The sequence below is a fragment of the Megalobrama amblycephala genome, linkage group LG2 (genome assembly GCF_018812025.1).
Source record: "Megalobrama amblycephala isolate DHTTF-2021 linkage group LG2, ASM1881202v1, whole genome shotgun sequence".
Taxonomy (NCBI): Eukaryota; Metazoa; Chordata; class Actinopteri; order Cypriniformes; family Xenocyprididae; genus Megalobrama; species Megalobrama amblycephala.
The window spans coordinates 55,708,993-55,736,666 of record NC_063045.1 but is presented as its reverse complement, the minus strand read 5'-3'; the positions used below and the strand labels follow the sequence as shown (position 1 = coordinate 55,736,666).

The 27,674-nt window shown below is 37.3% G+C and overlaps 1 protein-coding gene across 2 annotated transcripts; it reads left to right on the top strand.

The window, feature by feature from the left end:
* Window positions 1-2,813: 2,813 nt before the first annotated feature.
* On the top strand, window positions 2,814-20,884 carry ggt1b (gamma-glutamyltransferase 1b). Of its 2 annotated transcripts, XM_048181028.1 has the most exons (13): window positions 2,814-2,960; window positions 4,855-5,031; window positions 6,711-6,841; window positions 8,466-8,555; window positions 8,949-9,141; window positions 9,321-9,481; window positions 11,443-11,592; window positions 15,986-16,122; window positions 16,573-16,760; window positions 18,998-19,125; window positions 19,662-19,774; window positions 19,865-19,978; window positions 20,412-20,884. In XM_048181028.1, the coding sequence occupies exons 2-13, from the start codon at window positions 4,859-4,861 to the stop codon at window positions 20,556-20,558; spliced, it is 1,725 nt and encodes a 574-aa protein (XP_048036985.1). In that variant the 5' UTR covers window positions 2,814-2,960; window positions 4,855-4,858; the 3' UTR covers window positions 20,559-20,884. The 2 variants fall into 2 exon arrangements, with proteins under 2 accessions (XP_048036985.1, XP_048036987.1); XM_048181030.1 differs by lacking the exons at window positions 2,814-2,960; window positions 4,855-5,031; window positions 6,711-6,841; window positions 8,466-8,555; window positions 8,949-9,141 and having other exon boundaries at window positions 9,336-9,459.
* The last annotated feature ends 6,790 nt before the right edge of the window (window positions 20,885-27,674 follow it).

Below are 27,674 nucleotides of genomic sequence, written 5' to 3'. Positions count from 1 at the left end.
TCTCACTCGCTGTCCAATCAGAGCGCTCGATTCCCACATGTGTTTACAGAAGTCACGGCTCCGCCCACTTTCAACAGCCCAGTGTTGATGATGGGAAGCCCGTTCTGTCCTGTCAGCACCTACAGTATAGGTACTGTATACTGAATTGTGTTTATTAAAAAGGAATAAAATAAATTAAAAATAAAAAACTAACCAGAACAATTTCACAGAAATATTTCCAGTCATTTCCAAAATGTAGCCTACAGTAAAATGATGTAGGCTATCATTTACATGGCATTTACATGTAAATGTAAAAAAAAGATGTTTTTTTATTTTTTTTATTTTTTATAACTGGGTAATTTAATTCACATTTATTTGTATAGCGCTTTTCACAATACATATCGTTTCAAAGCAGCTTTACAGAAAATGCTTTATTCTACATTAATTAAAGGGATAGTTCACCCCAAAATAAAAATTCTGTCATTAATTACTCACCCTCATGCCGTTCCACACCTGTAAGCCCTTCGTTAATCTTCGGAACACAAATTAAGATATTTTAATTGAAATCCGATGGCTCCGTGAGGTCTTCATAGGGAGCAATGACATTTCCTCTCTCAAGATCCATTAATGTACTAAAAACACATCTAAATCATTTCATGTGAGTGCAGTGGTTCAGTATTAATATTATAAAGCGACGAGAATATTTTTGGTGCGCCAAAAAAAAAAAAAAAAAAAAAAACGACTTATATAGTGATGGCCAATTTCAAAACACTGCTTCAGGAAGCTTCGGATCATAATGAATCAGCGTGTCGAATTAGTGGTTTGGAGCGCCAAAGTCACGTGATTTCAGCAGTTTCAGCTTTATAATATTAATATTGAACCACTGTACTCACATGAACTGATTTAAATACGTTTTAGTACATTAATGGATCTTGAGAGAGGAAATATCATTGCTGGCTATGGAGGCCTCACTGAACCATCATATTTCAACAAAAATATCTTAATTTGTGTTCCGAAGATTAACGAAGGTCTTACGGGTGTGGAACGACATGAGGGTGAGTAATAAATGACAGAATTTTCATTTTTGAGTGAACTAACCCTTTAATTAAATACTCTGCCTCATGTCGTCCCAAAGCCATAAGACTTTAGTTCATCTTCGGAACACAAATTAAGATATTTTTGATGAAATCCAAGGGTTTCTGAACCACACATAGGCAGCAACGTCATTGCACCTTTTGAGGTCCAGAAAAAGACATTGTTAAAATAATCAGCGTGACTACAGTGTACCGACTCATGTGGTCGTGATGGAAGATATAACCGAGTATCATCGGCAGTGGAGACTAATTCCATGTTTTCTAATAATATTACCAAGAGGCAGCATGTATATTGAAAATAGCAGAGGGCCTAAAACAGACCCTTGTGGCACTCCGCCATTCATTGATGTTAACTTGGATAATTCCCTGTTTAAATAAACAAAATGGTAACGTCAAATAGGTACGATCTAAACCACCCAAATGCCTGTTCCTGAATACCGGTGTAATTTTACAATCAATCTAAGAGTATGTCATGATCTGTAGTGTCAAACGCAGAAGCTAGAAGTAAATCATTTGTAATTTTAATGAGTGCAGTTTCTGTGCTATGATGGGGCCTGAATCCTGACTGAAATTTTTCATAGATATCATTTCATTTCAGGAAGGAGCACAACTGAGCGGACACAATGTTTTCTAGTAGACATAAATGGATTTGAAATGCCTTAACCTGTAGTACAGAGTTGACAAGCTTCACATGCAGGCATTGAACATATAATACAAACCTTATTTTCATTTCAAACAGCATGATGCAGGTTTGGCTTCAAATGATTGTAGGTAAATATAGACTTTTTGTTTTCTGTGAATCTAACGTATATATTTTACATTGTTGTTTTACAGAATAAAGCTGCTCCAAACAATTTAGTGCTATGTTTGAATGATTAAGACTGAATCGATTCAGATCATTTTGCTTACGCGTTTGATCGAATCATTGTAAAGAACTGATTCAAAACAGCCATATAGGATCTCTCTAATTCTGATTCTAAATAGCCGACAGGAAATATGGACATGTGACTTACTAGCTCCTGAATTATCAAGGGAAAAGATTCTCGTGTCGGCCTCACACTATTAACCGGTTCTATAGTTCTCAATACTGACACAATACTGAAATTGCCTGTATTCGGATTTTTACATTGTACCACACAGTGTTTCAAAGAATATTAACACGGTATTATTGTAAAAAAAAAAAAAAAAAAAAAAGTATGGGTAGTACTGTCAAGATGCATCCCCAAAAGCATAGTAATATCATGGTACCCATGGTCTCATTTTCACAGTGAAAATTAGACCATAATAAATACAGAGGCATCTAATCAATTCAAAATCTTTGGTTTTCTAGACCACGGCAATACCATGTTTTGGGAATGTTGTAGGCCTATAACTTGAACAAACCTTCTATTAACACTGTTCACAACTTTGAGGGACCCTTCCCAGAATGTTCTGAGAACATTCCCTGTTAGTTTGAATATACTGTTGGCCCATTTGTGTTTTTGATGTCTACGTTATGTAGAACACCGATGTGGTGACTGACTAAACTTGCTATAGTTAATCATTCACTAGACCTAGGCAAATGTAATAGAACATGAAAGGCTTAACCATTCAAAGATCAAATGTGTGAATACAAGTGATAGAGTAACAAAAAGCTACCTGTAGTTGTGAAACATTTGCTAGGGTTGTTTTTTCAGTCTACATGAATTTACCATCACTACTACCTGTGCCCTTTACACCAGTGTCAATAAAACAATTATGGATGATTCCACTGGTGATTTGGTTAAAGTTTGATGTTCATGATAGTTATACATTGAGAGCCAGAGGTTCACAGCGTTGGCTCCGTCAGCCTGTGGAAAGGAGGCTCATTCTATAGGAGACTCTACAAGAGGCCTGTGAAGTCTACAGGTAGGTGATACTCCATATACTCAAATCACAATCTACATTAAACTCATCAGTTATGAATTTAATTGAATCATCATGAGAGCTTCAACTATTTTCTCACACAAAGCAAAGCATTTTTGTATAAAAAATATTATGCAGCATCCTTCCTGTTGTATCTTTTATGTTGGAACACACACCGAACGCAGAGGATTGTAATTTTCACTCTTTTGTTGCGATTTGTAGGAGGAAATAACACAATCTCTTGCTCTTTTCTCTGTGTGTGAGAAAATTCTAGTCTCTTGTGTGGTGGGTTTAATTTTGTTGGCTGCAGGCACTGCAGGTTTCTCTGAGATGTGCTGCAGTTCGTTCCCACACACAGCACAGTCTGACAGGATTTAATGTGGACAGTAGCAGAGCTTTGAAACTATGAAAAGGCGCTTTTCTGAGGAGGATTTCACTTCATACAAGCCGTTTTTTATTCCAAGTTTTCAAATTATAAATGCATGAAATTTTGCTGCCTTTGGCAGGGATACATAAAGCTACATTAAGCAACAAAATGTAGAATACGAAAGAGCCAGGATGCATTTTGTAATTCTTTATATAGTACTCGTTTTTTGAATCAGGGGTTGATTTACACTGGGAACCAAATAAGCATGTGTACAATCATCAAATCATCAATTCATTACATTTTTAATAGAAAAACTAGACTAGAATTAGAAGCAATGGAGAATCATGATTAGCTAATTTCCTCTGAGGAATACTAATAGAGAACAATTTATTGCATGCATTTTGAATGCATAATCGTTGCAAATATGCCATGACTGTGTATTTAGCAAGACAGCAGAAAATGTTGTAAGTGTATTCAATCTGCAGCTGTAAGATGTTTCTTATTAACTTCCTTGCATGACAGTGATTACTGTTGTACAGGTAATACCTCGGTCTTATCCAAGTTTAATCGAAGAAAATTATTGGTCATTTAATATTTTATATCTTTAACACACTCTGTCAACTTGGATAATTTAGAAATTTCATCTGGTCAAATAAACATATAGTAAATATAACAGAGTATTATCTGCATAACACTGGAGACTAATTCCAGGTTTTCTAATAATATTAACAAGAGGCAGCATGTATACTGAAAACAGCAGAGGGCCTAAAACAGACCCTTGTGGCACTCCATCATTTACTGATGTTAACTTGGACAATTCCCTGTTTGAATAAACAAAATGGAAACAATCAGATAGGTACGATCTAAACCACCCAAATGCCTGTCCCTGAATACCAGTGTAATTTTGTAATCGATCTAAGAGCATGTCATGATCTATATTATCAAATACAGCACTAAGCTCAAGTAAAACTAGTATTGAGATGCAGCATTGGTCAGAAGCTAAGTCACTTGTAAGTCTGTAATGGACCCTGAATCCTGACTGAAATTTTTCATAGATATATATGCATTTGACAGTGATTACTGTATTTCTGCTTTATGAATTATGATGTGTTACATAATGGTTAGAGGCGGTTAAAGGGCACCTTTAAGCATAACTTACATTATACAATCATTGATTGCAAAAGTTAATATGACCAGGTCATGGTTATATGAGAATGCACATGTCCCATTTATCTTATCTGTTCTCTGGGATAGTTAGTCCATGGTTTGTTTCAATTAGCAGTTAAAACTAATCTAATCTGTTTAAAATCAGTAATTCACATTCAGTTTGACTTCAGAACTCTTTAAGGATAGAATTGCTTGCAGATAAGGTGACATAAAAACATAAACAAGCAGTTTATATACACCAGCAAAAGAGAACTAGACACGTGTTGATAAGCATTCTCTGTAAAGCTGCTTTGAAACGATATGTATCGCGAAAAGCCCTATCCAAATAAATGTGAATTGAAATTGAATTGATGCATGTTGCAGGAAAATGGTGCAGAAGTCTACTGTCCTGGGCCTCACGTTGCTGCTGCTGGCTGCAGTCGGCACGTTTTTGGCCGTATTCTTTTCTGTTCAGGGCAAGAAGGCCTCTCCTGAACCTGAAACTGGTTACTTCAAGGCAGCGGTGGCAGCAGATGCTGGGACATGCTCAGAGATCGGCAGGTTTGATTGACATGCACTTTTTGCCATCTATGAATCTTAAAGCTGAAATAAAAATTAATTCATTAAAATATCATCAGAAATGATATTATTGTAAATAAACAGCAAAGGCCATATGAGGAGCACACTGTAAAGATGTTTGGTTTGTTAACTTAAAAATGAACCCGTTTTATTTACGTCAGAGATTTTCTTAGCTGAATCATCAATACATCCTCAATCACACCAACGAAAGTTATTTTTAAAGTCAGCATGAAACAGACTTTTCTTCCCTATTGTGATGTACATCTGAGTGAAACAGCTTCTCGAACAAGAAAAAAATTAGGGCGGGACTTGATTTTGTCCATTGGGAATTGATTGAATCATTGGATGGTTGTGGTTTGCTATTGGTCGATGTCATGTGAGTGACAGGTTGCCCCGCCCTCATGCCAGTAAACAATCTACTTGATTTAGATCTGGTTTTATGTAAGTGAATCGAAGCACACTGATGAACATCATTTTAAAAGTCACATCAAGTAGAAAGAGATCCTTAAAGGGATAGTTCACCCAAAAATGAAAATTTGATGTTTATCTGCTTACCCCCAGCGCATCCAAGATGTAGGTGACTTTTTTCTTCAGTAGAACACAAAAGATGATTTTTAACTGCAACAGTTGCCGTCTGTCAGTCAAATAATGGGAGTGAATGGGAACTCGATCAATAAGAGTCGAAAAAACTTGCTTAGACAAATCCAAATTAAACCCTGCGGCTCGTGAGACGCATTGATGTCCTAAGACACGAAACGATCGGTTTGTGCGAGAAACCGAACAGTATTTATAATATCATTTTTTACCTCTAAAACACCACTATGTCCAACTGCTCTGACAACGGAAGTGATCTCTCGCACTCATTGAAGTATATGCGCGAGACATCACTGCCGTTGTCAGAGCGCGATCAGACCTCACTAAGCGAGTGCTGAACGCAGTTGGACATAGTGGTGTATTAGAGGTAAAAAATGCTATAAATACTGTTCGGTTTCTCGCACAAACCGATCGTTTCGTGTCTTAGGACATCAATGTGTCGTCACGAGCCGCAGGGTTTAATTTGGATTCGTCTATGCAAGTTTTTTCGACTCTTATTGATCGAGTTCCCATTCACTCCCATTATTTGACTGACAGACGCCAATGGTTGCAGTTAAAAATCATCTTTTGTGTTCTACTGAAGAAAAAAGTCACCTACATCTTGGATGCGCTGGGGATAAGCAGATAAACATCAAATTTTCATTTTTGGGTGAACTATCCCTTTAAGATACTAACTGCACATTTGTACTTTTTATGTTAGGGAAAACTAGTTTTTTTTGGACAATTTCTGACATATTGCAAACTAGTGCTGTCAAACGATTAATCATGATTAATCGCATCCAAAATAAAAGTTTGTGTTTACATAATATATGTGTGTGTGTGTACTGTGTATATTATGGATATATAAATACTCACACATGCATGGATATATATATATAACAAAAATATATATTATATTTATATATAAAATATAAATAAAATTGTCGACGCACATTTTGTCACTCTTCTTGAAATATTTTTTGTGGCATTTGTCAGCAAACTCTTTTTTTTTTTTTTTTGTCGCATTTTGATTTAAAATGATCATACCCAGGTTTGCATGCCAAATGCCCTCTCTGTGTGCACTCCAGGGACATCCTGAAGAGAGGCGGTTCCGCTGTAGATTCTGCCATCGCTGCTCTGCTGTGCGTGGGATTGATGAATGCCCACAGCATGGGCATCGGAGGAGGGCTCTTCTTCACTATTTATGATGCCAAAACAGGTATGCAGTCACCATTACCTGTCTGATTCAACCTGACACATCGGTCTGCAGTGTCTGTGTGTAGCCTATATGAAGAATTCATGTACGTTACATGTTTTCTTTAAAGACCTAATTTTATTACTGTTATATTTATTAGCGCTGTCAAAATGAACGCTTTAATGCGATTAATTTTTTTTTCAGTTTATCGCGTTAAAATATTTAACGCAATTAACGCAGCATCCGTTTTTCCGTCATCCTTTAGCTTAGCTACATAATGATGCTATCATTCAAACCATTCAAGCACGATTAGAGGCAAAACTGTCCGTGAATCTCCTGTCTGACAGACACACACGACTCATGCGCACAAAAAGCGCCTTCAGACCGCATTGAGTTCTCTTTCGCGCTTGAACGGACAAAAAACAAATAAAATTCTGCCAAAATGCCGTTTTTTTTTGAGTATCCTCATAAGCACAGTCTTAAAGTCTAATAAAGTCTTAAATGAACGTAAAGTGTTGTGTGAAAATAGGATGCAGATCGACATCATGTGTGGCAGGTCTTAAAGTGACAGTAGCCTAATAAAACTTGCTACAGTCTTCCATTAATGTTAAAGCTGCTGTCCAACTTTTTTTGGTTAAAAATTATTCAAAATCAATTTTTCAGCATGTACATAACCAGCCAGTGTTCTCCTTACCTTATAATTTGGGTGGTACTGGTGGGTTTTCACAGGAAATTTGAGCATGTCACCGTTTGTCTCTGCGTCATCGCATCACATCTGTAAACGAGTCCCAGCTAGTAGGCTATATCGCATGTGAGACGGATCATTTATAGACTTTTCTCACAGCATCTGCAATTAAACTTATTATTTTGGTGGCGGATTGTATGGTATGCCAAATTAATGTTAGAGATTAGATCTACAGGTAACGCTAATACTCACTAAATACACATAGTCATGCAATGCTGATGTTGTTAACATTAACAATTTCAGAACAAAGTATGACAATATTAATAATTCGCTTGGTTTGACATGATATGAGCTAAGCGATCGTTAGATTTAATCATCATTGGCAGTGCGATTTTACTGTAATGCTTTTTTTCCCTTCAGTTGGTCAAAACAATAGTGGCAGACATGTTACTTACTTGTTCAGATGACATTCTCTGGTGAAAATTCTTATTTTGGTCACACTTCCAAGACTACAATCTGTGATTCCAAAGTACAGTATCCACACCGATGTGGTGATTGACAGCAAACATCAGATTCATCCGCCGAGGCACAATGCCCGTAAAGATAATAATTCCACAAACAACTGCAATTGCAGGTTTCAAACAGAGATGGCGACAAAGAGGCAAAACTACGGACTGCAGCTTTAATTAAAGAACAAAAGAAAAAAGAAAATCACTCACTGCTCTTAACTATTATTTCCTACCTGTTAGATCAAATATTTAAAATATACTGCTTTTATGTTGTTTCTACATTAATTTGGAGATTAAATGTGAAATTATTACAATATAAAAATATATTAAAAACTTTGTTGGGGTCAATTAATCGCGATTCATTACAGAAAAATGTGATTAATTAGTTAATTTGTTAATCGACTGACAGCACTAATATGTATGTGAGTATATTTATTTATTTATTTATTTGCAGGAAAAGTCGAAACCATCAATGCACGTGAGACGGCCCCTGAAAACGCAACCAGAGACATGTTTGGAAACAGTACAGACCTTTCCCAGAAAGGTAGTCATTAACTACATTACATAAACTGAGGAAATCATTGTTGAAACAGGATTCTCACGATGACTGGCCTTGTGATACGGTGCCAGCATGGAGAGATAACCATCAAAAACTATCAACACAATTTCAACAATCAATAACTCAGAGTATAATAGGCTCTGCATACAGTTAACGTAGGACTTTTTGAGGAAAGCCATAAAACTGTATCTCAGTACAGTGTGCACATGGACATTTCACAACAACATACTGTCATCGAGTGCATTTGGTGACGTTTTTTATAGTCTGGAAACACTGCATTTTTATTACTTGGCTTGAATTTTTCTTATATTTCAAATAAGTACACTGTCTTTTTAGATACTAGCACATGGAATCATGCATGTAAAAATTCATCCACAGGTGGTTTGTCTGTCGCTGTTCCTGGAGAGATTCGGGGGTATGAGATGGCCTATAAACGACATGGCAAGCTTCCATGGAGAGATCTGTTTTTACCAAGCATAGAACTGGCCAGGAACGGCTTTCCTGTTGGCAGCGCACTGGCCAGTGCCATTAGATCAAACAGAAATACCATTATGAATGATAAGACGTTATGGTAAGCACACATAGATATTTTCAACCAAGATATTTACCTTACAAAAAAAATCCATATTCTTTTTAGCACTTTTAACATGGCGCACTAAGTAATTTTTCTTTTTATATAATCTAATGTGTGATATGTGATATCTACTTTTATCCACAAGCTTTATACATGCTGATTATTTTGTTTTTTAGTTCTGTGTTCTGCGATTCCACTGGAAACATCCTGCAGGAAAATGACACCATCACCTTTCTAAAACTGGCAGACACTTACGAGGTCATAGCAGAGAATGGGCCGGATGCGTTCTACAACGGACCGCTTGCTGAGAACCTTGTGAGGGACATCCAAGCTGCAGGTTTTTTTTATTCCCACATATGTCTGTCTATCCATTATTTAGAATCAACAGCTCATATAAAATCTGGACTAGTGTTGGGGAAAGTTACTTTTAAAAGTAATGCGTCACAATATTGCGTTACTCCCTTAAAAAGTAATTATGTTACTCGGTTACTTTTTATAGAAAGCAATGCGTTATGTTACTTTTTCTCACCTGGGCTGGGCTTGCTTGTTGAAAATGAAAATGTTTTGGCAAATGCAAAGGCTCTTTCACACCAAATGATTGGTTGAACTGGATCATCACAGCAGCAAAGACATTGGTTAGTGAAGTGAGATTAAATACATATTAAATGCATGTTCACATTTAGTCTAGAACTACAATAACCATCTTGTTCAGACAGCGCACTCAACACCTCTGCACTTACTGTCAGTAAATAAATGGGAAAACAAAGTAACTTGCATTACTTATTTGAAAAAGTAACTCAGATATTTTGTTGTAAATTTAAAAGTAATGTGTTACTTTACTTGTTACTTGAAAAAAGTAATCTGATTACATAAACTCGGGTTACTTGTAATGTGTAACCCCCCAACGCTGGGTGTTGTTAATAAAAAATTAATTTTGCTAAATAGAAATAGGACAAATGGTGTAAAAAGTCCACACATTGCATTTAAATGAACACGCATTTTGATTGGTAACAACAGTCATACGTCATTTCATGACGACAAACGTAACACGACACTGTCAGTACTGTCATTACGCATGACTTTAAAATGTAAATATAGGTCAAAATAAGATGCTTGAAAAACGACCTATAGGGTCGTTTTTTTTGAAGGACAATCTGATATATATATATATATATATATATATATATATATATATATATATATATATATATATATATATATACTCAATAGAATTTGTACTTTTTTGAAAGCATTTCTGAAGGATCATGTGACACTCAGGACAAAATTCAAATAGAAAACAGCCTTTTGATCAAATAAATACAGCCTTGGTGAGCATAAGACTTCTTTCAAAAACATGAAAAAAATCTTGATTATTCCAAACATTTGACCGGTAATCAAACACTGCATTAATGGGTCTGTATAAGTGAAAATGCATTATCATATTTGGAGGTCTGAAAACCCCTGATTTAGCCAACCCAAAAGAAGTTTCTTGAAGTCTCAAGCCCTAATCTAACTCAAAATCTGATTGGTTGACTAAAATGTTGATCCAGGAATACATTCTACACTGTAAAAAAATGATTGCAATTTTAACTTTTAAAGACTGTAAAAAATGTGACCGTTTTTGTTATCAGTTATGTACATTTGGCTTTTATGTTGCATCTTATGTTGTTAAACGGATGTTTATTGCATTATTTGAGAGTCATGTGTGTTACATGACTCACCTTCTATATATTAGTGTGGAAATCAGCTTGTGGAAAAACTACTTGTACTGAACTTTGAGTCATCATGTGGTTTGCTATTTACCACCACTGTTATTATAGTGGTTGTCATTGTATGTAAAATTGTAAAATGTAAAAAACAGATTTTAGAAGCGGCAGAAAAGGACTGTTGGATTTACTGGTTTAAAGAATTATTCTGGCAAACACAGCTGCCAGTTTTATTTTGTGAAAATTATGGATTTTTTCTTTTTTTACAGTTTGCTATGGTAAACCACATTAAGCATAGAGCCACATCTTTCATTTAAAGTCAGATGTACTTGACTGCCCATATTAGTGTTTTAAAGATGCTAAGCAGTTTCTAAGCTTCTGTTGTGGCTGAGGGTGCTGTGGTTCATTGATTTCCAAATATTTTACAACCCACTAATTCCTGCAGTGCTGCCAATAGTCCACCCAGGCAGAGGTGTTGAAGGATGACACACAATTGGTTATTAATGACTAAATCGATAACTCAGTAGGTTTGATCTCATTAAGTTGTTTAGAATAATGCGTCATACGGGCGTCTGTGTCGTGTGTGTTGCAGGGGGGATTATTACTCTGGAGGACTTGAGAGATTACAAACCCTTGCTGGATGAAAACCCCCCCAGCGCTACCGTGGGTGAATTCACAATGGTGACACCAAATGCTCCTGCCAGCGGCCCAGTCCTCACATTGATGCTCAACATCCTGAGCGGTAGGTGCAGAGTTTACCCACTGGACAGTCCTGGACAGTTTTTTTGTGCTTGAAATTGGAACATTTAAAGGTGCCCTCGAATGAAAAATTGAATTTATATTGGCATAGTTAAATAACAAGAGTTCAGAACATGGAAATGACATACAGTGAGTCTCAAACTCCATTGTTTCCTCCTTCTTATATAAATTTCATTTGTTTAAAAGACCTCCGAAGAACAGGCGAATCTCAACATAACACCGACTGTTACGTAACAGTCAGGGTGTACACCCCCAATATTTGCATATGCCAGCCCATGTTCCCAGCATTATGAAAGGAATTACACAAGGGCAGCCAGTATTAACGTCTGGATGTGCACAGCCGTATCATCAGACTAGGTAAGCAAGTAAGGACAATAGCGAAAAATGGCAGATGGAGCAATAATAACTGTCATGATCCATGATATTTTTAGTGATATTTGTAAATTGTCTTTCTAAATGTTTTGTTAGCATGTTGCTAATGTACTGTTAAATGTGGTTAAAGTTACCATCGTTTCTTACTGTATTCACGGAGACAAGAGAGCCGTCGCTATTTTCATTTTTAAACACTTGCAGTCTGTATAATGCATAAACACAACTTCATTCTTTATAAATCTCTCCAACAGTGTAGCATTAGCCGTTAGCCACGGAGCACAGCCTCAAATTCATTCAGAATCAAATGTAAACAATATAACAGTATACAATACTCACATAATCCGACGCATGCATGCCACATGCATGGCGAACACTTTGTAAAGATCCATTTGAGGGTTATATTAGCTGTGTAAACTTTGTTTATGCACTGTTCAAGGCAAGCGCGGGCTCCGTGGGCGGGGAGCGTCAGCGTTTAAAGGGGCCGCACAGCATAAATCGGCTCATATTTAATGATGCCCCAAAATAGGCAGTTAAAAAAATTAATTAAAAAAAATCTATGGGGTATTTTGAGCTGAAACTTCACAGACACATTCAGGGGACACCTTAGACTTATATTACATCTTGTAAAAAACGTTCGATGGCACCTTTAATGTATAGACTACAATTTAAATAACATAGCCTAAACTAGGGTGTTTTTTTTTTTTTTTGTGTATTTACTAAGCATAAATTTGTTCCAATATGTGATCGTGATTGTTTTTGTGCAATATAAATATAAGTCAGTTTTGAAAGAATATTTCATTTTAGTATCATTGAGATACTATTATAGTTTCTATTAAAAGTGCAATGTGTAAAATTTGTGAGGATCTATTGAAAGAAATGCAATATAATATACATAACTATGTTTTCAGTGCTGTATAAAGACCTTACATAATAAACCTTTATGTTTTTATTTCCTTACAATGAGCCACTTCTATCTCATCTCATACACCGCGGATCCCCCTCCATGTCAAGTCGCCATTATGCGCCGGCATGTTTCTACAGCAGCCCTAAACGGACAAACACTCTACAGAGCATGCGCCGTTAGTTGCAGTTTGCAACCTCACCGCTAGATGCCGCTAAAATTTACACTTTGAATTATTAATAATTTTTTTAGTTAGTTTTTGTTTATTTTAATGTCTATATAATTTTTATTTCAGTTTTAATTGTAATTATTTTTAATACGTCATTACTAAATGAAAATGAGAAATATTGCCTTGAAAACTAGCCGAAATAAAATAAGTTTAAAGGGATAGTTAACTCAAAAAATAAAATTCTGTCATCATTTACTCGCCCTCATGTCTTTCCAAACCCTTAAGACTTTCGTTCATCTTCGGAACACAAATGAAGATCTTTTTAATGAAATCTGAGCGATTTCTGTCCCTCCACTGACAGTTTACACAACTACCACATTGATGCTTCAAAAAGTAGTCATAAAACAATATGAATTGAGCAGTTTAGTCCAAATTTTCTGAAGAAACACGATCACTTTATACGATGAACAGGCTGAATTTAGGCTTTTATCCACATATAAACACTGATCAGCAAACATAAATAGAAGCTCAATCGAACCTGCTCGATGCGCGAGAACAAACCTCATTGGTTCTTGCAGAAGCTCAAACGTGCTGTGTAACAAGAGAATGAACCTCATTGGTTCTCGTAAGTCACGTGAACATGCTTGAGCTTCCGTTTACCACAACTACTGTGTGAGTTGATGAATATTTATATGTGAATAAAAGCATAAATTAAATCTGTTCATCTTATATAAAGCGATTGTGTCTCTTCAGAAAATTTGGACTAAACCAATTGATTCATATGTATTTGTTTTATGATCTTTTTATGAAGCGTCAAATAACTAGTTGCGAAGCTATCAGTGGAGGGACAGAAATCACTCAGATTTCATTAAAAATATCTTCATTTGTGTTCCGAAATCTTACGGGTTTGGAATAATGACAAAATTTTCATTTTTGGGTGAACTAACCCTTTAAGTTTTTTATGTTTTATTTTCATTTTTAACTTTTATTTTATTTAAGTGTTTTTTTTTTATGGTTTTAGTTTCAGTTGTATAGTTCTAACTATACTAACCCTGCTCACAACTGCAACTTTATATGTCACAGTGTGACTTTATATCTCACAATGTGAACTATTTTTACTCTGAGGCAGAAACAAGCTTCCATATCACCAAAGTGGACCAGCATGAAAATTCACGCCGGTCTAATCTGGTCTTTTTAGTGGCGGAAGAGGAAGCATCCAGTTGATACTGATTACACAATGACCATTAGTCAATCTTTAATGTTCTTAACCATTTTCTCATGTGGAACGGTGTCAGAGGAGGATGAGACTTCAGAACTTCCTAACTTTTTTTTTTGCCATTAGCTATTAAAATCCCTCCACCCTTCACTCCACCATGCCTGTCCTCCTGTCTCCCACACCAACACTATCGTGGGCTGTTTGCCACTAATTGGACACAAACCAAGCATGGAAAAATCTATGCAGTCAGCGTGTTCCGACCCTTTCCTTGGGGTTCCTCCAGCAGGGGATACTCTGAAACAGCCTGTCATTTGAGATTCATCAGCTTTGCTTTCTTGCGGCGAGCTGGACGTTCTCCGCAGCTCTGTGTCTTGGTCTTTTTTAAACACCCACACTGTAGCTTTACTGATGAGATACTTAGTCATTAAGTTGCTGCCAGACAGGGCACGGCTGTCGATAAACACTGTTAGCACTTGTTTTTTTCACAATGTTGCTTTATTTATTCAGAAGTTATGAAACATCTTCCACGCTGAAACTCTCATAATTGTTCAATTATTTCAAAAAGACGTGTCTGACAATTTGAGATGTTTTCAGACAGCAAAACTGGGTCAGTTGTCCAATATTAAAATAATAGTTGACCTAAAACTGAAAATCATGTCATCATTTACTCATTCTCATGTAATTTTCTAACCCATTTGACTTATTTTCTTTTGTGGAACATGTAATGAGATGTTTTGAAGAAAGTTCAGCAGAATTGTTTGGCTTTAAAGGGGTCCTGTTATGTTTTTTTTGTTTTTTTTTTACATTTTCAACTTTCTGTAGTGTGTAATGTTGCTGTTTGAACATGAAAAATGTCTGCAAAGTTAAAAAGCACAAAGTCACTCCAAAGAGAGTTATTCTCTATATCAGTAAGGACTGTTTCTGAACTCCCTGAAATGCCTCGATTGTAGTCTTGAGTTTTCCTCTGGGAACGAACACATCACAATATTCTTCATTTTAATATTTCCCACTCAAAACATACTCAAAAAAGGGGCGAGGCCTGGTTGAGTTATTTAGTAGTCTGTTAAAACTCGCCGTTATGGTAAGAGGTGCGACATTTTCGAAACAGTTGACCAATCACAACACACTGGTCCAGCCGACCAATCAGAGCACACTGCGCTTTTCTGAAGGCGGGGCTTCATAGAGACAGGAACTGAACAGGGCAGCGTTTCCCAAAAGCATCGTAAGCTTAAGTTGATCGTAGCTCCATTGAAACCAATGGCGCTACGATCAACTTAGGCTTACGATGCTTTTGGGAAACGCTACCCAGAGCGTTACTGACAGACTGGGAAAAGAGGTGCTGCAACAGTGTAAAATATTTGAAAAATAATGTGTTTTTTTTTTAACATTCAGGCATGAAAACGTATTCTAGTAGACCCCAAAAACAAAAAAGGGGATAATAGGTCCCCTTTAAGAACTGAAATTTTCCATCTCATTTGTGCTTCTGCATATTCAGATTTGATAAGACGAATACAACAGTTACATTTGACTTTATTGACGTCACAATAAATAATATACTGAACATTTCTTCACATGAATATGTCGTCAGGCTTCTGAAGACCTTTCTATGGCAGCCATCTTGATGATTGGCAGTTCTAGCCATTCATATGACAGCAGTTTATCATGGTTGAACAATCAATGTAGTGAATCTAAACTGAGCTCTCATTCTCTTTCCTCAGGTTACAACTTTAGTCCAGACAGTGTCTCCACCACTGAAAATAAAATCCTCACCTATCATCGCATAGTCGAGGCCTTCCGGTTTGCGTATGCAAAAAGGAGCGTCTTGGGGGATCCACAATTTCTCAACATCTCTGATGTAAGTTATGAACTATGAAAGTTAATCAATGTTGTTTTTTGGTTGCTTCTGTCATCATTTAGTGGTTCCAAACCTGTATATCTTTTCATTTTTAATTTTAGTTAAAGTTTTAGTAATTTCATTTGGTGCTTTCACATTAGTTCAATCACCGAAATCTCTAAACCACAACCAAAATGCGTTGTTTCAATGTAAAAATTCTCACATGTATCTTCAGCAGCTGTTCAGGTTGACAGATGGCATTGGCATATGTTAGCCTCTCTCGTTGTGATCAAAGCCTTTATTGAAACCGACACGCTGTATCTCACACTAATCACAGAGCATGAAAATAGTGCGCTATTGAACGGCTCATTGTGTGTTCACTCTTTTGATCAGCTGTTCTTTCAAGCTGTAGATTATTGTGCCGCCAGCAGGGCCACAGTAATGATCTGTGATCCTCTTTCTCTCTGGCAGTTCATCCAGAACATTACCTCGAAGGGCTACGCTGACATGATACTTCAGAAGATCACAGATAATACGACTCAGCAAGAGAGCTACTATGAACCCGAGTTCTACCTTCCCGACAATCACGGCACGTCGCACGTGTCAGTGGTGGCAGAAGACGGCAGCGCGGTCGCTGCCACCAGCACCATCAACCTATAGTGAGCATTTGCCTTTTTTCTTTGCCAAGCAGATGTTTTCTCCAACATAGGCATCAAAAATTCAGTCATTATTTAGTCACAACAGTTTACAATTTTTAGGGGAATTAGCCTATGATTGGCTTACTTAGTGCTCCTACTTAGTCTGGGTAAACCCAGCCTGATCTGCCGGCGATTTGATTTCGCCCGGCAACTCAGTCTGGAAACCCGTACATTCAATTCTGCTGCATCTCTTAAATTTTTGCGGGAACCAGTCACAGACTGGCTTAGCCACCTTGCTCGCTATTGGCGGGTATAACACGATGACGATAGAGAAGCGACGGCAAGCAGTTTTCAAACTCAATCTGATCTACCCGTCACTCCAATATAACAATGCACAATCACAGTAACGCCGATTGTGTTAAGCATTTACCTTATCTGAGAGAAACGTAGCAGAGCGTTGATCCGACAGTCTCTTCATAGGAGGATTACAAACGGCGAAAGCCAATTGATGACACACGACGATTCTCTGCTGTTATTTTGGTGGTTTGCTTCACGATGTGAGTACAGGACTCTTTTACTTCAATGCCCCTTGTTGATAGACAATATTTTTATTATTTGCTCTATATGTTTTCGTCTCCTGCTTCTTGAATCTCGCGCCGCCTGAGCTGACTGGAATTCTTTTTGGTTGTCATGACAATGACGTAGTTTAGGGCGGCTATATTCCGCATTCATTTAACGTTACACTGAACCAGAACATCAGAGTCGCCTTTTAACCTCTCGACGATGCTGAATGACTTCTTAAGTTTAGCAAACAAATCGCTTGACTGGGTGTAAATACCACTCACTTTCATGTTTTTGGCACAACCTGCAAAAATCGCTCGATGCCATTGCTGCTTCTGCAAACACCCGGATTGTTGATCTGATTGTAAATCACTCAATTTTAAATTGAGCTTGGTCTGGTGATAGCCAGACTAGCTCCTACTATGCTAGGTTCACGACTTTCCAGGTTACTCAAGAAGCTCCCATTTTAGGTTCCTAATTTTGTCTCCTACAGTAGGTTGACATGCATCCAAGTTCAAAAAACACTTTAATTTTCTCATTATATACATTGCAGCATCTATTTTCTCAGTGTCTGAAACAGTTCAATCAAGGGTTCAGTTTCTCTAAACCCCTTCTTTCCAAGAGCCTCCTCTGGTCAGATGTCCCAGTCTGTTGTGATTGGTCTACCTCTTACAGTGCGTGTTGGAAACGAAACGCCTGTTACCATTTATGAATTTTGGCTCCGAAAGCTTCCTCAGCATTCGTATACACAGTGATACGAACAATAATGATGCAGTTGGTTTTACTGCATCAATTCGAGTCTGAGTCCTCATCCTTCGGAAGTGCATGCAAAGTGGATTTGCTTTAGCAGAGCAGAAAACAGCGTCTTCTCGACATGTCGACAACACAAACCAAAGTCTTGCAGGCCTCTGCTACAACTACAATGTTTGAGGGTGAATCAAAGTAGATGTTGTTTGTAGGCAGCCAATGAAGACCATAGGCATTATGCAAATTTGTTACAAATTTGTTAGGCTTGTGCAGGAAGTAATACTGTCTTTACTGACGACTCGTTTCAGGCATTTCAGAATCTGTTCTTTATTTTGGGAGACAATGGCTGCGTCCTAAAGCTTAGACAGCTGACCTGTTGCCTTGCTGCCCCATCAGGCAATGACTTTGCAGGCAGCAAGATATCACAAAACTCGGACAGGCTTCTGAGGTAGCATAAAAGCAAAAAAGAGGGATCTTTGGTGATAATTAATCAAATGTATAATTACTACAATAGTAATTACTAGAAATGACACCTGGTCAAAAATGTACATTTACACAGAAACTGACCACCAACCACAATGCCATATTTATTTTTAGCTCAGCTGTCACCAAATGGAATGCATAAGATTAAAGGGTAAAGGGTAAAGGGTAGCGAAGGATACATCTATGCTGCCTTCAAAAATTGTTCAGATGATCAGATGGTATCTCAGGAGACAGGAAGTGAAGCTAACATTGGATTGGGAAGTGCCTTGATGCCTTCCTACCTTGGAATGTATCTTCCGAAGGCAGCACTTTTAAGATTTAGGATGCAGCAACTCAATTTATCATGTACTTTGATCTTTGAAACTTTGCAGACCTTTTACATTCACAAATAGCTAAAGGTAATATCCAAAAAGCTGGGAGGAGAATCACTTTTAATATTTGTAAATGGCATCTTTCTTCTCTCCCAGTTTTGGCTCCAAGTTTATGTCAAATTCAACAGGAATTTTACTAAACAACGAGATGGATGACTTCAGTTCTCCCTTGATCACCAACAACTTTGGAGTTCCTCCATCTCCCAACAACTTCATTGTCCCACGTGAGAAAACATGATCACAGCCATTGGCAATACATGTCTTATTATCATTATTGGTGGTAAAATCACTGTAAAACGTGACTTACAGCTTCTATAAAAGCAACAATATGATAAAAGACACCACGTTAGTTAGAGTAAAAATTGTTAAATGTTATATCTCACCTTTGGCTAATATATTATTAAAAATTACTACTCTAAAAAGACTACAAAATTAATACTTAAATATTGTTTGAATATTAAATAAATCCTTTTAAATAGTATTTAATACAATAAATATTTTAAATGTAAATAATTTAATATATGAATATAATAATTTATAATAACGTTTGAATAAGTCATGAAAAATAATATTATTTTAACATCTTATTCTTATGCAAACAAGATTAAAAGATCAAAATTTTACTGTTGCATTTAACCATTTCAAATAATACTTTTGCAAATAGCAAGCATTATTTCAAACACAGCCATGAACTTTAGTGCATCTTTAAAGATTTTGTTTTAATAGTTTGGTAACCCTGTTGCTTCACATCTTTGCTCAGATAAAAGGCCCATGTCTTCTATGTGTCCCGCCATCCTGCTAGACAAAAACAATAATGTTAAAATGGTAGTTGGAGCCTCTGGAGGAACAAAGATCACCACAGCAGTGGCTCAGGTGCATTTTCATTTTATTGTAGTCCAGAAAGTTATGCTGGATATAGTTTAAACCTTATCATCTCATGCATAACTGACATCTTCTGCGCAGGTGATCCTAAATGCACTGTTCTTCGAATATGACCTGAAGAAAGCGATAGAAGACCCAAGAATTCATAATCAACTCAGTCCAAACACCACACAGGGAGAGCCCGACTTTGACAAGGTGAGTGAAGTAATACAGGTGTCATTCTAACTATATCATAAGATAAGAAATTGCTGAGGTCATGTACAACATACTTCTCATCTGAATAAAGTACTTGTGATAAGAAAAGTGTATACAGAACTTCAGGGGGCATGTTATTCACACTGTAAATGTTCCCTATTTTTTCTTTTTTCTCTTTTAAATTTTGCATTCTTATAAAGACTACCACTTACAGTGAACTTCCGTTTTGCAGTAGCTCTGTATATTTCTGTAGGCATGTTTTTGAGTGTAACCACTTATTATTGGTCACATTGTACCCCAAAATGAATTTTTTGTAACAGCAATTTCTTTCAGTGTTGGACTGAAACATATCCCATATATTTTCTTGATATTTTCTTTGGTTGTTCTGAATACACATGTCGTTTTGGCTAAGCACAACCCACTCGACCCACAGGCCGTTTTGGAGGGTCTTGCCCAGAAGAACCATGTTACGGAGGTGTTGAAGTCCACGGGCGCAGTGGTTCAAGCCGTGGTGCGGTACAGTGCTGGCCTCAGCGCTGAGTCAGACCCCCGTAAGGGAGGATATGCAGCTGGGTACTGACATCCGACTCAGCGATTCAAGTCTCCAGGCCAGCTGGAGGCAATCGAGATGCTACTTCAAGACCGCAAGGACACTTTTCCCCTATGCTGCTCTGAAACAACCAAGTGCCTCCATCAGAGATCCAACAGGCGAATCAGCTCTGGACAATCAAAAGCTCTGTCAATGTTGATCTCTGCACACTCCACTCCGCATTCATTGAATGAAGAGTAAATCGCATTCAAACACACACACTGAGAACACACAATTTCTTCCGATGACATCCATACAACACGATCTGTACTGACAATGATATTTATTTCTGCAAATAAACGTGTTGTGATACCGATTACGAGCTATTTTGTGTGTCTTCTGTCTGTACTGAGATTTAAATCCAGGCAAGAGAACATTTTTGTAAGACTTAGCGGGAGTGTCTCAGGGGAGGAAGTTTTAATCAAGCTTCTAATAAGAGCTGAAGCATGAACAAGAGTTGAAATGCTCGTTTTAATGTCCCACGAGTATGTGGTCCTACCCACAGGCACCGGCCCAACATCAAGCAGCATCATTTATGCTGAAGTTGTGGGGGACAGAGAAAAATCACATAAACAGCCCTTAATTAAACTTTCAAACTTTGGCTGTACCGAACTTTAAGAAAAGACCGAGGTAAGATGTGTCGCACTCTTTAATCTAACAAATTGTACTTCATTTTTGTCACAGTAAAATATTTCGAAAAGGCAGAAATACAGCTGCCTGGCTGAGAGATGCACATCAGAAAAATGAGTGACATTTTTAATCTGACATGGAAAGTAAATTTTCAACATGGCAGAACAATGGCTAACGATTTACCATGAATTATTAACTGCCATTTTTTCGTCCTAAAATGGTAGCCTATCTGTGGGGAAAAAAGTGGCTGAATTAAAAATGAGATCAGAATACAAGCTAATCATGGTGCATTATTATGCTTTCTGGGATTTTCTAGTAAAATGCTTAAAGGGTTAGTACACCCAAAAATGACAAAAATTACTCATCCTCATGTCGTTCCAAACCCGTACGATTTTCATTCATCTTCGGAACACATATGAAGATCTTTTTAATGAAATATGAGAGCTTTATGTCCCTCCATTGACAGCCTAGGCAACTACCACTTTAAAGCCCCGGAAAGGTACAGACAAAGTAATCCATGTGACTCCAGTGGTTTAATCTCAATTTTATGAGATTTTATGAGATTTTTTCCATCATGTTGTTCGAGTGGATGATGATGGTATGGTAACACCTACAGTAAATAAAACAGTACTGTGACTGAGCATTCTTGAACGCTTCGCCTAAACACTTATGAATATTAAATAATAAACAAGAGCCGTCTGAACTCTTCTCGACTTTATGAAGTGTCACACACGTGAGAGGGCAACCCCGAAAAAACCCGCGACATTCCATTACAAAAGTGTGCATGGCTGTTGTCTTTCTATGGCAAGCATCAAAAGGGAAAATGCATTGCACACACATATGACGAGCGCCAGTATCCAGGATTAATGTGTCATAATAACCATAACAGAATCAAAAGTATAACATGTCTGTTACAACACCATCAGCGGAAACAGACAATTAGTCATGTGGGTTTAATGTTCGCTATGTCAGAATTTATTCGGCAAATGCGTTTCCCCCATTATTCGCATTAACGTTTTTCGCACATGTCAAAAATCACCTCAAGCAAGCAAAAAAACTTTTTTGCAAATTAAAGGTGCCCTAGAATTAAAAATTGAATTTTCCTCGGGATAGTTAAATAACAAGAGTTCAGTACATGGAAATGACATACAGTGAGTTTCAAACTCCATTGTTTCCTCCTTCTTATATAAATCTCATTTGTTTAAAAGACCTCCGAAGAACAGGCGAATATCAACATAACACCGACTGTTACGTAACAGTCGAGATCATTAATATGTACGCCCCCAATATTTGCATATGCCAGTTCATGTTCAAGGCATTAGACAAGAGCAGAACATCTGGATGTGCACAGCTGAATCATCAGACTAGGTAAGCAAGCAAGGACAATAGCGAAAAATGGCAGATGGAGAAAAAATAACTGACATGATCCATGATAAAATGATATTTTTAGTGATATTTGTAAATTGTCTTTCTAAATGTTTCGTTAGCATGTTGCTAATGTACTGTTAAATGTGGTTAAAGTTACCATCGTTTCTTACTGTATTCACGGAGACAAGACTGTCGTTATTTTCATTTTTAAACACTTGCAGTCTGTATAATTCATAAACACAACTTAATTCTTTATTTATAAATCTCTCCAACAGTGTGTAATATTAGCTTTAGCCACGGAGCACTATCAAACTCGTTCAGAATCAAATGTAAACATCCAAATAAATACCATACTTACGCGATTAGACATGCTGCATGACGAACACTTTGTAAAGATCCATTTTGAGGATTATATTAGCTGTGTGAACTTTGTTTATGCTGGTTAAGGCAAGCACGAGCTCGGGGCGGGGAGCACGAGAATTTAAAGGGGCCGCAGCCTGAATCAGCGCATATTTAATGATGCCCCAAAATAGGCAGTTAGAAAAATAAATAAAAAAAAAACTATGGGGTATTTTGAGCTGAAACTTCATAGACACATTTTTTTCACTCGTTTCTGATGCGATACTTCAAAATGTGCATAAAAACAGGGTGACGGAAACCGCTATTGTTGCGTGAATGCATGTTGCAGATCAATTTTTTGTAAATGAAGTGGTAAATGATGTTTTTTTTTTGCGCAACAGCACACGCGTCGTTTCATAAAATTGAGGATAAACCACTGGAGTCACATGGATTACTTTAATGATGTCTTTACTACCTTTCTGGGGCTTGAAAGTGGTAGTTGCATAGGCTGTCAATGGAGCGACAGAAAGCTCTTAGATTTCATTAAAATATCTTCATTTGTGTTCCAAAGATGAATGAACATCTTACGTGTTTGGAATGACACATGGATGAGTGTTTTTGGGTGAACTATCTTTTTAAAAAAATAAAATGCTACAACAGTGTAATATGTGCCTTTGAAGTGTTTTGAAAATAAGTGTACCTGCAGATGTTAATGGTTATGTTAAAGGTGCTACAGAGGATCTTTTCGTCGACTGAGAAAGAATGCGTAAGAACAACCCCCCTCCTTCACAGCTCATTTCGAGGGAACGCCTCCCAAAACTCGTGCACGAGTGTTTGTTTACCACTGGCATTCGCTGTGTCGTGTTAGTGGATTCATTATGTCGGACTCACCGCAGGTAACTCATAATCTGCAGTTGTTACTCCTGTCTCCTGACAAAAACATTGCATGCGGCGCCTGTAGTGTGGAAAGTTACTGGAGCGCGCAGCCGCGCACGTCTCCTACAAGGAATGTCATGGCAGTGATTGACAAGCCAGAGGGCCAATCGTCTACGCGATGTTTTTAAGGCCCTACCTCGTGCACAAATTATGTATATTAATATTATTCCTTTCAGTGCACCTAATAAATAGTCTTTTATCAGTTAGTAAAGACAGTTTCAAGTAATACTGCAAAAATGTATAAAACAAAACATCCTCTGTAGCACCTTTAACCAGTTTCTCATGCTAAGAGCATCCAATCGCTAATATTACTAGCTAATGCCAAATCAGTAATTGCTATGCATCTTTCTTGTTTACAGCCATCACACACTAAAACACCTCAGTTTTTGTGACCCGTTTATCTTAGTATCTCCCAGTTTTGAGGTCAGAAGCAGGATATTTCAGCCCCTGCGTTAGGAAAGGAAAGCTGATTTGCGCTTTACACAGAAGTTCAAAGCTTGTCGTTATTATAGCAGTTCATACTGTTATTAAAGGTCATGTTGTGAAGTCTGTTTAGATCTTGTTTTCATAGAGCAAGCTCTACGCAAGTGCACAGACATGTTTTGAGCGCAGTCCCTGCCTCTTCATTTGCCAATATTTTAGCATTGTCTTGTGTTTTTCGGGGGCGTTTGTTCCCGTCGGGTGGCTTTGAGAGCTGTCGGGTTCGTGCTGGTTGGAAAAGGTCAGGCTCTTTCACTGTTCCCGGCTCTCCCATAGGGGCTGACAATAAAGCCTGGTCACATGGCACTCATCACTACAGCGGCAGCACCACAATTTACCCCAGATCACTACCCAGACTTTTAGTCTAATTTTTCAGGTGGAACACAGTTTGAGACTATACAACCCTAAACGGTAGGTTCAGACATTGGTCTGCTAATGATTTTATGGCAGTTTAGGACAGCTGATATCTGCTGCATTCACATCCAGTCAACAAATTGCTAGTTTTGACAGATAATATTAAAGGTTGTTCACTTGTTATGAGGAGACATCCTTTTGAAATGAAAGAGTACACAAAAAACCAAGCAGCTTTCTGAACTTGTTGCGAAATCTGTTGGGAAATCTTTCACCTTGCACAAAATTCCTGATTGTGTTGACTCCTAAAATAAATATATTTAGCCTGGGAAAATTAAAGGGTTAGTTCACCCAAAAATGAAATTTCTGTCGTTAAGTACTCACCCACCCTCAAGTTGTTCCAAAACCGTAAGACCTTCTTTCATCTCCAGAACACTAATTAAGATATTTTTGATGAAATCCAAGAGTTATTTTTTATTTTATCCCCAATAGAAAGCAATGTAATTACTATCATTTAAGGTCCAGGGGTCTCATTTATAAAGCGTGCACAAAACGGGGCTGGAAACGTGCGTACGCCAGTTCCCGCGCAAAGGTTGTGATCTATAAAAATAAACTTGACGGGAGAGTGTGCGCACCTTTAAGCAAACTTTGAGCCGTGCGTACGAACATTTTGGAGACAGAGCAGTTTGGCGACACTGATGGTGAGCTGAGGGACTGACGGCAGATGAAGGAAAACCACTTTAAATCCTCATTCTGAGTCATAATCATAAATATAGTTCATGTCCACAATAACAGTTTAAATAAATAAAAGAATTATTTAAACTCGCGTGGAAACACGTTTTCATTTGATAAACATTTACATTAATATTACACTTCACTATTGCCGATAAGCACTGAAATTACATTAAGCAGAAGTTAAACAAAAGTGATATGAATTCAGATAGTAGATGTGCTACTTTCGATCACTTTTCCTGTGACACGCTGTTTTAATGACAGCGAGGAGCGCTGGGAGCACAATAATTCCTCTTTAAACTAAACTGCAGATGGTATGACAAAATATTTTAGCGAGAACGATGATCAATGCACACTTAACTTGGACATTATGGAAGACACTGCTGGTCGAACGGTCCGTTGTCTAGTTTGAATAGGTCCAATAATAAGGTATTGATGTCGTGTGAGGGATCTTCAAACAATTACCATTTGAAGGATATAATATGAGGAAAACGGTAAGATTAGCATGTTTTCTTTTTAAAATACTTTGTCAGTGACGCGCCGAGACAGACGACTGCAATAAATAAGTAGGCCTATCTGTTTCCACTAAAAATAGCCTATAAACTTCCTAAAAGATGTGTTCACCTTATCAGCAAAACTGTATAAATTTGATTTGAATTGTTTAAAACTATTAAAATACTATTTGGCCAGTGGAAATGAATGAATCAGCTCTATTCTAAAACCTTTATCTTAAGTATTTTATATAATTTTGTTTTTATCGATATTTTGATATATTTATTCTAAAACATAAAGAGGATATTGGATGATCTTTATCAATATGTGTGGCACAAATGGCATTTATAATCCATATCTAATATTTTCCAATGTCTTGTACCTTTGACGGTGTTAACTATGGTGTCACGTGGATGGGAACGTGTATGGAAATGATATGCAGATGAGGTTATGCATAGTAAAACTAGGCGTCATAAGCTCCATATATGGTGATTTCGGGGAGGAGACGGGGTGGAGATGCACGTACGCACAATCTTCCGCTGACTGAGGTTTATAAAGGGATTTGTGCGCAGGTTCTGGCGTACGCATGGTTTTATAAATCTGAATTTTTTTGTGCGTACGCAGAATTTAGCTTTTGCGCGTACGTACACTTTTAGTAGGGATCCTACGCACAGTTTTATAAATGAGACCCCAGGAAAGTACTAAAGACATAATTAAAATAATCAACATGACTACAGTGATTCGACGTTAATGTTATGAAGCGACGAGAATACGTTTTGTGCGCAAAAACAAAACAAAAATAAGACTTTATTCAAAAAATTCTTCTCTACCCTCACACTTGTACGCAGTTGATGCAGTGAACACAGTTCAGCGCTTCCGTGTTTACATCTGAACGTTTTTTAATGGTTGTGAAGTAAGTTTAAAACCAAATGTAGTAGGCCTATAGCCTACATTACAATATGCGATTTCGGATCCAATGCTTAATATTATCAAACCTGTTGTGATGTCACGTCGACATATGCCGACGCATGCGCTTAACTGGTTTGAGGGGAAATTAAGTCTCATTGGTAAATATTACTATTTAGTTGTAAAATGATATTCGGTCACTTTCATAGACCTAGATGCCATATTGAATTTAATGAAGATTAAACGATGCTGTGATGGATAGACTTACAGTCTTTACAGTTATTTGCATTTTAAAGGTCTTATTTCAACAACTCACAATTTTCAAAACAGTTGGTGTACTAAATGATTTTGATTTTTAATTGCTATGATGTTAACCATTCATTAAATGCACTGTCAAAAATAAAATATGGTGCTAGTATGGCTGGAAAACGTATTAAACTGACAGTGTATGTATATTTGAGCATATGAAAATAAAGTTTACGTTGTTTAATCGTGCATGAATTGTAAATAAGGGATTTTATTGACCGTGTATTAAAAAGTAGACTTTAAGCTCCCAAAGCGAAATCTCCAGATATGCGCGGGTTTTTTTCCCGCGTCAGTGGACACGTACAGGGTCACAGAAACGCTCACAAGAAACAAAATTGTGGCTGAACAAGAAACAACCAAAAATGAGGTAAGAATTTTGATTCGTGATTAAACCGAGTATAAAGAAGGGGAACGAATTCATCCCTCTGTTTGCCTCCTGCCCTACAGGTGCGTGAACGAGGATTATTTGCATGTTTTAATAATGCATATCTTCTTCCCTTCGAGGGAAAGCCGTTTGCATTCAGCTCACTGTGAACACACATAAAACTGAATTTAATCACATTACGC

Coding starts and splice junctions, on each gene's coding strand:
- ggt1b (XM_048181028.1), top strand. CDS start 4,859: ATGGTGCAGAAGTCTACTGTCCTGGGCCTCACGTTGCTGCTGCTGGCT. Junction 6,842..8,465: donor TATTTATGATGCCAAAACAG/GTATGCAGTCAC, acceptor ATTTATTTGCAG/GAAAAGTCGAAACCATCAAT. Junction 19,775..19,864: donor TCACCACAGCAGTGGCTCAG/GTGCATTTTCAT, acceptor TCTTCTGCGCAG/GTGATCCTAAATGCACTGTT.